Consider the following 14,686-nt stretch of genomic DNA (forward strand, 5'->3'; position numbering starts at 1 on the left):
CCCTTGATCTCGTGCTGCAGAACTGACAGCCAAAGACAATTTCTGACAAACAAAGGCATTTATGTTAGTTTGACTGCATTTGAAAAAAGTCAAGGAGGGCAAAGACGTGAGAGCAAAAACACAAATATATGTGCCTGGCATGGAGTGCACAGGGAAAGTGTTCCAGTTATGGCTTTAAAAGATAATTAGGTTTTTGCTTTTTTTGGCAAAAGCAGAGTGAAAAATGCCAATAATTGGTCAGATGAGTAGTCACAATCACAGAAGATGATCAATAGAACACTGCAAGCCTAACATGTTTGAATTAATTTTCTTTTATGGAAAATTTCTGTTGAAACGGACTTCATTAAATCAATATTACAACATTTAGATGAAGGAAACAAACATTTTGTAAACAAGATCTCACAACTGATTATAATTTTTATCATCTTTAATGAGAAAATCAATAGTAATTATCTACAAAATGCATTTTTGTCCTGATAAACCTGAACCTGGATTGTAAAATTGAATCAAATAAAGCAACAATAGCCGGAACCTCCTCCAATTGTCCTTCCTTTCCAGTTCTCAGCGACAGTTTTCGGTCCTCACTCGGTCCTCTGCTTCCTGCTGGTAAAAAACAAGACTCGATAAGACCCACCAAATAAAAAAAAGTTGTGTTCTGAAAGGACTGAAATGACTATACACTGATGAAAGCCTTACTGAACCCAAGTTAAGAGCCACAAATTCATGCGAAGTTGACAAATTAGGAATAATAAAGTTGTAAATGTCATTTCTGACTGGACTCTCTGGTGGGTCTTGGTCTGTGAACCATATATTTGATCCCCTGTACCGGTTAAGATTGATTCACTCTTCAAATTCAACTGTGTACTAGGCCCAACCACAGGTGGACACGCCCACTCTGACCATACAGAAACCTGAACCTTCATTAGAAATGCAATCAGCAGTTTGGCAGGTCTGCTCTTAATTTGAAATGCAAATCTAATTTCTAAATGCGGGAGCAGGCTTACGCCACTAAAACCCCTGAAATCCACAGTGGAAACATCTTTCGTGTCCCGACTGAACCTCTGTCTCCTTCACCCCACCGCAGAGGCGACGGTGCTGAGCTACGACGGCAGCATGTACCTGAAGATCATCATGCCCGTCACCATGCACACGGAGGCCGAGGACGTGGCGCTGCGCTTCATGTCCCAGCGGGCCTACGGCCTGCTCATGGCCACCACCTCCAAGGAGTCGGCCGACACCCTGCGACTGGAGCTGGACGGAGGCCGGGTCAAGCTCACCGTCAACCTGGGTAGGCCGCCGCCTCGGCCCCGGGACGGCTCGGTCTCATCTCGCTTATCCGATCACTCCTCTCCCCTGTCGGAGTTTAGAGGCAGAGAGTTTCTGGATCTTTCCCTCAGTTACGGCTAATTAGTTTCTTCTCAATGAGCACAGATTAAACACACTGACTGTCGATGTCTGTCATACCGAACAAGCAACAACTGAGGTACAGATACTCAAACTTCTGCTCCAAAAGTGAGACGACATGTGAAGGTGTCCCCTCTCTGGGGAGTAATTCCTCCTCCATATTCTCTGACCTCTTCATCCCCTCGTATTCATACAGTAAAGCCCCTCAGCTCCATCTGAAATGAAAAATCCCCCGGCTCGACCCCAAGTCTCAACCCGCTAAAGCGTCTCTGGAATCCTTCAAGGTGGCCTTGCTCCCGTCTCGCTCCTCTTGGTTCCGTGGATTCGGCCAAAGAGCCGATCGGTTCTGCTCTCGCTCGGCCGTTTCAGGACTGGCTTCCTAATCACAGGCAAATTCACCAGTTCTGAGAGAAAAGGTGGATGTAAAAGGGTCTGAAAGGTAATGTGAACGAGAAAAGGGCAATGATATCATCCAAAGAGGCCAGTTCTGTAAGACGGATGGTTTCACAGGAGGACTAAATGTGTTCCCCTTTAAGAACTCGCTGCGGGAATACCAAGCCAGCCCATTCACTCCTCACATTTCATCCCGCTGAATATGAAAGCTCCGGGAAAGACGTGTATGACCTTCCTGAGCTGGACACTTTGAGTCAGTCCTGACCCTCTCAGAGGGAGCAGAGCAGCCGGAGGAGCATGACGGAGTCTGAGCCACCGAAGAGACGGCGAGGGTGAGGGCTGGGGGCGGCGGCGGGGTCAACCAAGGGTGGCCATTCCTCTCTCTCTCTCTCCTGTCTCTCTCTTTCTCTATTCTCCCCTCCATGAAGCCCTTTCCACCTGGCCCAGACCCAGAAGATGGAACTTTTCATCCCTTCAATGGCCTGTATGTCTGCGGCCCTCGGATCAAACAGTCAGAGAGACCGGCTCGCCACTGGAGCTGGGGCCAGTCCCACGGCGGCCTTTCCTTCCCCCGATTGCCTACCCTACAGACACAGGCTCATTCCCGACTCCAAAAAGTTAGAAAGAGTCATTTCGCTTGAAAATTATGTGACACAAATCTCACTATGAAGATACTTATGTTTGGAGAAGAATCATGAGATTTATTTCACTCATGTCATGTAAAGGTGCTATTTTAGTCTAATAATATGTAATAAATTCAGTTTTAAAATGTAAGTTGAATTAAAGTACATTGAGAGTTTTAGACTTTAAAGCAAAAACAAGATCTTACTAGAAATAAAATATGATCCTTTACTAGGTGTATGAATTGCATGTATTCAAATATTTTGTGAGAATTTTGAATTGGACATACTTAATAGGAATTGAGAATCTTCACTAATCCTCACAATCCTACACAACTGTTTCCTAGTTGCTAACACATTATTGTTAGTTTGGAAGGACGACGTTATTAATTTCATACATTTTTACTAAAAAAAGGAATAAATCTTTAGGATCATTTAGGATCAGTGGTTCGAGAATTAGACTGATGTTATACGCTGATGATAATCTGTTTTATTTTTCTAATGGAAAAGGCAATACAATCAGAATCCCAGAAGGCATTTAAAAAAAAGTATTAATACTTAATAATTCTATTAAAAATAAATAGATAAAATGAATGCTTTTCATAAGGAATAGATAACAAGAATAAATAACAAGCATTTCTGTATTTTCCTCATGAAGTTGTTCGATGAGCTCTTTTCTATGCCAGGGCTAAATTTGCCTTTAAGCCGTCGTCACATTCAGGGTTTCTCAGCATGTTCCAGTTTCATTGTTTTTGATGAGCAGCGGGGCTCAGAGTCACACGAGGAAGTTCAGCATGAAAGGAAAATCAGAACCTGGCCGGCTGTGCAGAGCGACGCCGGTCCCTGACTGTTTGTGTCCACTATTCTGTAGCGGTTGACAGCTCGAGACCACAGCCCAGCCGCTCTGCCACATGCACACGTTTTGATCCGGTGCTTTAATGAATACATGAATAAACACCTTCATCAGGCCGATAGATGCTTTTGTTTTTCTTTTTTTTTTTTTGTTCAGTTTAGCCATCAAAACGAGCGCTGCACATCTGCGGCCTTGCAGTTCCTGTGTGCACGAGGCAGACGGTGGCTGGGATGTGCAGATCACCCTTTCTCGTCATTTACTCTGTGGGGTTTCTCGGAGTGCCGCAGAAGGCAAGCGCCTCTCAGACCGGGAGCTGCAGGTGCGAGACGTGCCGTCTGCCGGCGCTCCGGTTCAATTGAAAAAAAAACAGAAGGTCGTCTAATCACAGACCGGAGCGTCTCTACGCAGGAGGAATCGTCGGGATCCTCGTAACTTGTTTACCGAGGCAATTAAGGTTACTCTGCTCCGGAAAAGACAAAAGAAACGACATGAAATATTGAGGAGGATTAAAAGTGCATGACGCCTCTGCCAGATGGCGTGCTCAAACTTTGATGCTCATTATTTCGGAGGTGGCTTCCACGCAGAGAGAACCTCCTCGTTCCAAGTGCCTGCGATAACTTTTTAATATGTATTCATGTCACCGCTTTGCATAATGAAATTTCATGGCTGTGATGAGAGCGCTGCGGTACGTCTTGCCTTCTGCCGCGCTCCGGGCCGGGCGGGGCGGGCGGGGCCGGGCGGGGTGGATGGATGGTGACGGGACTGATGGAAGAAAAGGGTGATCCTGACTCAGAGTCTGTCCCCGGATGGTGGCCTCACAGCAAAATGCTTGGTTGTCTGCAGAATGTACCTTGAAGGATGTAAAATGTCTTTTTTTCTCTCTCTCTCTCTCTCTCTTTTATCTTCTGTCTCTTTCCTCTTATTCGATCTCACCATTTCGCTCTCTCTCCCGCCAGATTGTATCAGGATAGACTGTAGACTCAGTAAGTGGTCCTATCCAATTTTTCTGACTAAAATGTTAAAAACTGTCTTTCTCATCCCAATTCTTTTCCCTCTCCCTCCTGAATCTTCATGATTAGCGACACCTCTCTCATTACCCGCCGCCTCTTCTCTTCCACATTTTCCCGCCCTTTTTTTTTTTTTTACCCCGTTTCCTCTCCTTTCATCTTTCCTGCCTCATTTAGAAGTCCATCCATCTTCACCTCTTCCACTTTGAAATGCCTGATTTGAGTTTTCTCTTTTCTTCTCACTGTAAATTCGCTTTAATTTTCTCCCACTCTCACAGATTTAATTAACATTTCACTCGCATAATCATCTAGATTTTCCATCCTTTCTCACCTACCATGCTCAGCTATGAAATTATTCCATTTTTACCCTGCTTATTACCCATTCCAGTCTTTTCCCTGACAACCTCATCTAAAAAGGAAAAAAAAAAATGCATTCAGAAAAGGGCAACTTGACACTCCCCTGTTGGATGTTCCTGTTTCCTATTATGCGGTGGGGAGCTCCACACACACACAGGTGTTGCTTGTTTTTTCGATGTGGGCCAAACTGCGGTTTTCGGGCCCCCGGAAAGCTAATTGCTTATCTGCAGAGAGAGCGGCACCACCTGGCGTGTGCCTGTTTTCCCCCCAACAAGCTAATGTTTTCCTGCCCCGCGCTGGCAGAATGATAGCAAACTGTTATTTCTGTCACGGCCGCTGACAATTGAACAATCAGACCACAGGTAAGTACCGCCGGCCGCGGTGACACAAAAAAAAAAGGATAAAAAAAACCTTCATGTTTGCCATGACAATGGTGTGTGTGTGTCTGTGTGCAGGTTGTGTTTTGTCTGACAGGTGAAAGATTTCTGTTCAGCTGAAGCTTTGTGTTGTGATGATTGAGAATTTCCCAAACAATCAGTTCGGAAGGAGGGATGTGAGGGATTTGCAAAGTGATCCGATCTTCTTTTCTCCACCTTCACTGAACGTCACGAGTTCTAAGTTGAGGTTTTGTATCCAGCAGCACCGAGCTGTAAGTTCTCCAGTTGACCACTGGATGTCAGTGTAGCGCCGTGAATACTGCAAGATCTCCCTGCAGCAGGGAGGACTTGGCTGTTCGAGGTGCTTGTTTCCTTTAAGTCTCTGTTTACCCGGTCACAGCTGTCTGACGTCTTCATTGGGTTCTCGGTCCTGGTCGTGTCGGTTTTCGTCTCTCAGCGGGTTTGCCTGCGGAGCGTGCAGAGGTCTCGCTGTTTTTATTTCCTCACACATTCGTCATGTGTCATCAAACCAAATAGAAATAACACCTCATTGCCTGGTTTCAGTCCTTCACAAAAGCGACTCCCCCCAACCCACCCCGAGTTTGTGTGGCTTTGTAGTTATTGGTCGACCGCACACCTTTTGTCCAGTGATGTTCTGCCTCGTGGCAGCTCAGATTCCAAAATACGAGCGTGTGAAGAAGAGGGACAGAGTGCGTGTGTGTGTGTGTGTGTGTGTGTGTGTGTGTGTGTGTGTGTGTGTGTCTGGAGCTGCAGACAACATTTTATTCACTGCTTTGACATCTCCTGGTCGATGGCTCCTCCACAGCCTCGGAGTCACTAAAGCCTTTGAATTGGAGTTAAAAAAGGCTGCTGTGAATGCAGGCGGCAAACAAATGAAACGCTCCGAAGGAGTAAACAGCGCTGCTGATGTGTCATTACAATAAAAAACATGAGGCAATAAGTCAGTCCTAAGCACCAACTCTGAGGATTTATAGTTGCAGCAGTCAATCAAATTTCAGCTTCAACTATCGACCTGGCGGACAATCCCTGATGGCCGGGATTCTGGAGCATCTTTCAAGGCTTAGGAAGGAGAAGATCAGCCCGGTGATTTATTGCGGGGCAGCCGTGACCCGGCTCCGGCAGCTTAAGGCGTCCTGATATGATATAGAGCAGAGCGGAAGCTCTCGGGTCACGACGTGGGGCTGATGGTATCTGTTTGGACGGTGGCCTTTAAAGCCACTTCGCCGCACCTTCTCTCAGCGCGAGACGCGATGGGATTCGGCGTGACATATGGCCAGGCGCGCGGGGCGGCGAGCGCTCCCGTCTGCTAATGTCGCAGCCTTTGGCCTCTCCACCTGGAAGCAGTCAGTCCAGAACCGCCGCGTGTGGAGATGAGCTGGAGATTAATGGTACGGCTATTATGTACAAATCCCACGAGGCAGAGGAAATGCAGCTGCAAGGTATGTTTAAACATGTTCCTCTTATTCCGTGCACAAAGAAAAGGGAGTAAAGAAACACCAGTTTCTGTAACACTACACAGTTTTCCATTAGACGGAGATTTCATTTATTTCAATTTATCGTTTTCCCATTTTCGTTTCAAAAAAGTTGCATTTTCCGTCGTCTACATGTAGATGGAGACTCTGGTGTTACATATTCACTGACTCCGAGGACCATTGTCATGTAAACAGACACAAGTTTTCCATTTTTACTTGAAAACTTCAAATCTTTGTAATTTGACACCAGCCTCGATGGCTTGTTGATTAATCCATGAAGGAATCAGATTCCTCAAACGAGTAACTCAAACATGCTCCTATCATGATTTAATTCTTTGATAATGTTTAACCTTAAAAAACACAAAACAACTTTGCCTGTGTGCGATTTACAACTGTCATAAAGATGGCATGGCCCAAAAATTTAGCTTTAATCTTCGACTTACAACAAATTCTTTACATTCTTTAAATACTCTCATGAATTTTATTTTTTGTCAGGAAAAAGGAACTCAACTTCATATAGGTTATGATCAAAACATTTCAAAATCATCACAATGTCCTGATTTCTGAAGTTTTTTTTTTTTTTTTTTTTTTAGAGCTATGAATATATTTAGAATCATATAACTTTGTTCCTGTTTCCTTCAGTTTAAATTATCTGAAACCACAAAATTAAAAATATAACTCAAACTCATCATGTTCAGTTTGGTTTCACACATTTTTTTGTCTGAATGCTGGACTTCATAATGTTTTGCCTTATTTCTATCCACAAACAATACAAATAACTTTTTTTTTGAAACTGGATGCATTTAATTTAAGTTTTCATATAAACTATGCAAATGTGACTGCTGGAATAAACTTTTGCAATGCAAGTTTATTTTTCAAATCTTTTAATTAATCTCTGTAACACTGACAATAATTAGAATTTTTATTTTTCACAATAATCCGTTTATTTATTAGTGTGTTTTAAAGGACACAATGATGCAGACTGCATGAACTACGTTCATATATATACTTAACGAGAGAGACTAACAGTAATATATAATCATGGATAAACTCGCTGCAGAATAAAAGATTAAAATAAGACAGACACTGGAGGTCAAAATGAGAAGAAGTGTATGGCCGATGTGGAGTTTGGAAGTGGCTGTTCCTGTTTTACCATCGGCTGAGAAAAACATGGAGTTTCTATTTATAGGAAATGATCCAGTTGAAGAAATGAATCAAAATCAAGCGTCCAGTGGGGAACAGGCAATATGTGCGACAACCAAAGGGCTTCAGAACATGTTTTGGAGTCAAATAGTGCTGAACACCCTTCAATTCTATCTTTATGCTAAAACTTAATCTCAAAAAAATCACACTGAAGACTAAAATCCTGCTGGGAAAAGGCAGCCCCCTGACCAGATGGACAGGAATTTATTTGCAAATAGAACAATGGCATTCGTTGCATTTTAAAACCATGGAGAGGATGTTGGGCTGAATGTTTAGAAAGTGAAGGTAATGAGTTCTGTTTCAACTCATTTCCATTTTATAGTGAGTACACATCTCATGGCTTGTTTCCAGTCGTCTCCTTGTTGTCCTACAACTCATCGCTCCTCTGGTTGAATAGATTTAGGTCAACATTCTAAGATTTTACTCAACACAATAGTACGCCGATGACTAATGGTGCCGGGAAATTAATGCGACGGCGTCAGTGTGCAACGCTCACAGAGACAGATCCACTTCTGCACCACCCACATAATGCATGCACCTGTAGTGGGCAGATAAATGATTCTGCTCCCACATGCACACACATTCCTGCCGGTGAAGCTGTCAGTCATGGCCGCCTGTCAGACGTCGGCTCCTCCCCCGTGTTCAGTCACGACTGCTGCAGATTGCACGGCGGTTCACGTGACCCCCGCCGTCCGTCAGCCATGTGAACTCCGAAGAACGTGCCTCGTTCAGTCGAACTTTGTATTGTATTGGCTCCTTGTTCGCCTCCCCGGCTTCTTCTTTCTTTCTATTTTTTTCTTTTCCTCGCTCGTCTCCAAGCAGATGGCATTCACTTATTTTCTCTGCGAATCACAAATATTGAATTTGAATGAGTTTCCAATCACCAGCTCACACTGTGAGTCATCGCGTCCTTTTCTGGAGCCAAGGAGATGTCAGAGATGGATTTGCAGTCGGCACTCCGAGCCGCTCTCCGCATGCACAACGCCCTTCACTTTGTAAAGTCGGAGCATGTATCAGAGTCGGACTGTATAAAATTTATTTTGGAGATGCTTGGATTGGGATTTGATTTTTAAAGGCAATTTACTGCTCCAGTGGAGGATAGCCCTTCTTTTATTTAATGTTCCTTTTATCCTCCACAACTCCAGGCCAAATGTGATGCAATGAGCCAATAAGAGGAGTGTAATATTAACATAATGTCTTAGATGGGCGAGCCTTCAGAGCTGGGTACATAATTTCTCTATAAATTGATTTATGTTCAAATCAATCACCTAATTCCGCGACGGACGGCGGAAATTATTTGTGCATTTTCAAGGAGTTCACACTTTTAAACACGATTAAGGAGCACGGACGTGGCGGCACGCACCGAAGGAGGAATGCAAAACATGTTTGTCCCGAGCCGTCGAGCACAAATCACGTTCAGGAACGAGAGAAAAGTCACCTCCTTTAAATATATTTCGTCGTATTTTTCTCTTTGTGTGATTTATTAGAGCAAACGAAAACAACTCTTTAAATGTTAAACAGACATGACCCGATAGAAAAGATGATTTTTTGAGATACAGCTGGAGGCGTTTGTGTAAAAACATGTCAGCGTGAAGAATTGTTTGCTAATTTACCTTCAAACAGAGTGCATTATTTAGCTCTGTTTTCTTACGCGGCGTTTGGGGACAGCTTCAAAAAGCCAAAACCATTTGCTTTAAAACAGCACAGTGGAGCCAAACATTGGTGGACACACACTCTTTCAAACACAAATCAAAGTCAGGTGCAGTTTATAGGATTCTATAAAGGGCCGTACTGTGGTTTTCATTGACGTATGAAAAGCTCCTCTGGAAAACCTTAGAGTGGACGAACCCTTGGTCCACCTTCGACCTCTGAGACCTTCCAATCTACAGTCTGTACATTTGTCGATGCTCATCGACCACATTTCTTTAGAACTCTTGTTGGAAGCCTTTCAGAAATATAGGATTTCTCTGCAGACTATTCAGTCTCTGTACACAGAGCTGTTTTCCTATACTTTGTAAGTTAAATTCAACCAAGGCGTTCTTTGCCTTGTGGTCGGCTCTGTGACAGTCCGCGTGGTGGTTTGGCGAAACTTTGGAGATACTGTTTGACCTTCTGGCACCAGGTGGGCCTCTTGTGTATATCATAGTACGCTGCAGCCAAAATTGTGAGGCAGTTAGCAGACTTAGGCCTAAGGCTTGAGGCCTTATTGTGAATGTTCTGAGGGGAGTAACAACAATTTCTGTGAGACTTGAAGCAGAGCTCTGTTATTCGATCCAGTTATCACTTAAAAGACAGTCACAGCCAATAAGAAACAGAGAAAGAATATAGATGGCCGGGTCAAATGTGGACCTATTCAAAAGCTTTATTCTTACGCCCATGCTCTTGTACAGCTGCACAAATCATGGGCAATGTCTTTTTTGCAAAGATTTCACCGAGCAAGATCGTGATAGTTAAGGTGAAGTGCACAAGGAGACGAACCACAGGGAAGAGCAGCATCGCACCTTCTTTTTCTTCTTTTCCCGTATACATCTATATGTCTTCCTCCTGTTAGTGTGCGGTTTCAACAAGGGACACCCGAGGCAATCTGCTCAAGAGACCTAGCAGGGTATAGAGATAGTCTTTCCTACCCTCATGGTCGAATTAAAGTCATTCAGTCCGATTCTTCAGTCTGCTTGGATTCTGGCAGCAGTTTTACATCCTTCAGCTTATAAAGTCTGTGTCAGTTTTTTTTCACTGTGGGACCTTGTCTAGTGCGAGGAACCAACGAGCTCTTGAGGATTAGCTGCCAGGCCCACTCATATCGAGTGGAGCATATTGAGCATCGACTTCATAACGTAGGATTTTAGAGTGTCTATTAGGGACTTTTTTTTAAAATATATTATATCAATAATACATTCTGAATCACAAGAGCCAAACCCAGCTATTGTTTATGCAGTGGCCTTTTAAGTTTTAACTCTTGAGGTGTGTCGTATGATTAGATCTGAGACACGCCGCAGACTCCACCTATGCGTGGCAGCTGCATTGCTTCAGTGTGTGTGTGTGTGTGTGTGTGTGTGTGTGTGTGTGTGGTCGCTCAGCCATCAATCCTAACATGTTTGACTGTCCTCCATTGCTATACCATCAGGTTTTAACTCCATCACTAAAAACTGAATTTTAATAAACTATGTGGTTTATAAATTTATGGATCACTTGATCCTGTTGGAACTACTAATTTTGTGTCTGAGACATGATGATATGCATCACTTCAGTAAAAAATGTACAAAACAAGGTTTTTTTGAGATCATGTTGAGTCATTGGCCAGGATTACATGGTGGCTTTTCAATTCACAATTAGTTTATTAGTTTAGTTTGCAATTAAAATATCGTCTATCATGTTTACATAGGAAACATTTAAGTTTAATTTGAATCCCAATCATAATTGTTTAACGCTTACAGTATATTGTTCTCTGCGTGCATGGTTAATTTTATTTTGAAAACAAACCACAGCACCGACTACTGGCCTGGCATGCGAACTGCCTGAAGCTGTCAGGGCACATCCTGCTCTCCAGGACTGATGGCGGTCCTGCGGGGCCACGCCCTGCTGCCAAACCATGCAAAGAAACATGATTCAAATCATAAAAAAACAGGACTGTTCTGTGGAGTGTGAGATAAAGACTGATGTGTTAGAAAGGGGGGGGGGGGGGGGGTTTAAAAAGAAGCCAGACGATGAAGGAGCATGATTAGAAGTAGATGATGGAGGGCACAGATGTCAGCCTGTGAAGGTAGAAGAGGTCTCACCCAGGCCTTTGAAGATCTGGCAGTGGCACAGAAAATTGTGGAGAGGGACTGGTGAAAATGTATGATCTATCCACCCCCCCCCCCCCCCCCCCCCCCCCCCCCCCCAACCCCACCCCCCAACCCCCACCCCTCCGCTTCTCAGAATCAATCAGCTGCTCCTCTGAACATCTCCCTGACTTAAATGCGTGGCCGCGCGCCATTCTGGAGGCTATCAGCAGCAGTTATCTTGTCATGCTAAAGCGCCACCCCCCCCCCCCCCCTCCCTCGCCCCCCTCCCTCGCCCTCCATTCCTGCACAGGAGCGAGAACGGCGGGGGGAGAAAAAGGAGTGTGCAGCTACTGATAGCAACCGGTGCATACAAATGTCGTGCATGAGCAGGCAAGCGTCGCACGGAGACCAAAGACGGCAGACACACGGGCACAGGCCGCCTTATCTCTGTAATTGGCGCGGGGGGGTCAGAGCGGCAGGCGTAGATAATCATAGCTGGGGGTCATAATCTGTTTCTCTCCCCGTCTTTTTTTTTATTCCTGCTCTGTCATGACGACACGCGCACAAAATCTTCCAGATGCATTCGGACACCCTGAGTCACTCCCTCGCCCCTGTTTGTACTGCGGCACCGCATGTTTTGGATGTAGCTGAAGGGGGCGGGGGTGTTATGTCCTGAGCTGACTGCCAGCACACATCCCACCTACCACTTCCCCAAATCCCCCTTCTTCTTCTTTTTTCACACCCCAAAAAGAAACTGCCTTTTGTTCCCCAAAGGTACTACACACACGCCGCAGCGAGGACAGGGCTCTTCCTATTGTAGGGCAGGGAGTGGATGGATTAAAGGCAGCAGGAGAAATGTACAGGGCGCTCGTGTGTGTGTGTGTGTGTGTGTGTGTGTGAGCGTGGGAGGAAAGGTGCATGGAAACAGAGTCGAAGAAAGGAGCGAGAAATGAAAAAGACAGATGGAGGAGGGTCTTGATATAGATGTCTCCTTGCGTTTTTATCCCCTCATATCTCCCGTTTCCATCACTGCATCTTTGCTGCTAGCAGATGGCTGCCATTTAGATGGCACGCTCACACACACACACACACACACACACACACACACACAGAAACACGCCCAGCTTTTTTATTAGATCCGCAGTGATAGGCCTGCATTGCTTTGAGTTAGGAAATACATCTCAAGATAGGAGCCAAATGGCATTATCGTCAAAAAGAGGGTCTTATCCTGATAATCCTGTCTCTTTACCATTGAAACCATATTATCTGCTGCAGGTTTACGTAACGTATTTCTGCCATCGGGTTTCGCTTTTTCAGAAAAATAACAAGTCCGTATGGGTCGCCTGCCTCCGTCAGAGAACCCCCTCAGCCTTCCTATAAACCCCACCCCGCAGCGCGAGAAAAGTCATTTCTGCCTCCATTCCCACATCAAGATGTGTATATAATAACCATTTGGTAAATGATGCAGCAACGGCTCCCGCAGAGTGACTAAAGCAAAAAGAGAGAGGCGCCGTATTTTAGGACCTCCATCCAAACACACATGTATAATGTATATGGAATAGGCGTGTGCGGTTATCCAAAATGCATCCAATTTAGCCTGCGCCCGGCTCATTTTTAAACGCCACACCTCTGCATCTGAAAGTCAATGAAGAGAGTTAACGCAGTTACCGGTCATGAATCACAAAGCGGCACCCCCGGGTCCTTCAATGAGCCGTCATTAGCATAGGCCTACCTTTTGTAAATTCACTTTTTAGCCACACGCGCAAGGAAGGGCTCAGGTTTGCAGACTGCTGGGAGCACTGAGATCTTTTTCTTACTGTTCAGTCAAACCTGGAAGGACTACTTTAAACTAGAGAAATACACGATATTCTGAAAAGACTTTCGAAACTGGGACTGTAACTCAATTGTGTGACAGTTCGTCACACACCTAATAAAACTTTAAACGACATGAAGGCTATTTTATGCAGACCTATATCTACACACACACACACACACACACACACACACACACACACACACACACACACATACATATATATCCTTTATCAGCTTCTGTATTCGCTCACTGAAAGCAGGAGTGTTCCATCTGCCACTGGGCCGAACAATTATATTTTATCAGTGAAAATAATTAACTTAGTCACAACTGTTGCAAAAAGTTTTCATGTATGATGTGCTATTTTTGCAGTTTTTGACAGGGATGCATTAACAACTGATAAGTCCAGTTCCAGCTGCTGCCTCTTTTCACTGAGACAACAGTTAGCATTAGCTTCTCTCAGTGCTACCGGTAATGTATTAGCATGGCTAATTGAAAATCAAATTTAATTTCTAGCAGTTGTCTACATCTTGGTAGTTTATCAGCCTCTTCTTGTTATCAATATGTGATTCTGTTTTACCAAATTAGTTTATAGAAAATTGCTGGTACGTCATTTGCCCACAAGAGAGCTATAAGAAAAATTAGCATTAGCTACCGTAGCGAACTTAAGCATATGTTGACTTAAGTTTTCCCTCAATAAGAATTATCGCTTGCGAATATCGTTTTTTTTTCCCGCAGAGCTTTTGTCTGTTGCACTGTCACACCCTGTTTCACGTTTTGAATGAATGCGCAATGTTTCTGCATTTTTCTGTCAGAAAACATTAGTGCCTCCTTTAGCCTAGCTTCCATAATTTGCGTGCTACTAAACAGAACAGTGGTTCTAAATGTACAGATAATATCTCACAGACATAGATTTATCCCCGTGTTTGCTTGTATGGGGGATGACAGCATTGTTTGCAGTTTTCATGCAGTTTGTGTTCTGAGCAGACTTATGGCCTCAACTCGGAAATGGAACTTTTCCCCTGGAGTAACTCCTCCGAGTTCCTGTGACTGAATGAACACACCAATGAGAGCAGAGAAACAATAACGTGCTACTTCCTTCACCCCCATGGGACACATAATATGTTTGTTTACAGCATTAGTTATGTATGCATTTCTATATAATTCACAGATGTTTTGAGCCGAAACGTAAAGTAAATCGCGTCCCTGTGGCTACAATTAGTGAACTGCGCCATGCTTGTAGCATATTGAATTAAAAATGACATATTTTGAAGTCTGCACTCATTCTGTGCTCCGCAAGGCTCCGTTCGAATGTTTCAGCGGCTCCTTATGCGTATCCATCGATCGCCTTTGTTTACGCGAAGTCATTATTACTTAAATGATGGATACGGGTGTAAAAATT

General features: G+C 44.2%; 1 protein-coding gene across 7 annotated transcripts in view; it reads left to right on the forward strand.

Annotated features, from left to right (window-relative positions):
- Positions 1 to 14,686, forward strand: part of nrxn2b (neurexin 2b) — a 686,522-nt gene that overhangs the window by 278,411 nt on the left and 393,425 nt on the right. For 6 of the 7 annotated variants that reach the window (XM_030088531.1, XM_030088536.1, XM_030088532.1 and 3 more), the window contains 2 exons: positions 1,085 to 1,288; positions 4,227 to 4,253. In XM_030088531.1, coding sequence (XP_029944391.1) covers positions 1,085 to 1,288; positions 4,227 to 4,253 — 231 coding nt within the window. The remainder of the gene's footprint in view (positions 1 to 1,084; positions 1,289 to 4,226; positions 4,254 to 14,686) is intronic. The other variant, XM_030088533.1, reaches the window with a different exon arrangement.

The sequence above is a fragment of the Salarias fasciatus genome, chromosome 3 (assembly GCF_902148845.1).
Source record: "Salarias fasciatus chromosome 3, fSalaFa1.1, whole genome shotgun sequence".
In the NCBI taxonomy this organism is placed as follows: domain Eukaryota; kingdom Metazoa; phylum Chordata; class Actinopteri; order Blenniiformes; family Blenniidae; genus Salarias; species Salarias fasciatus.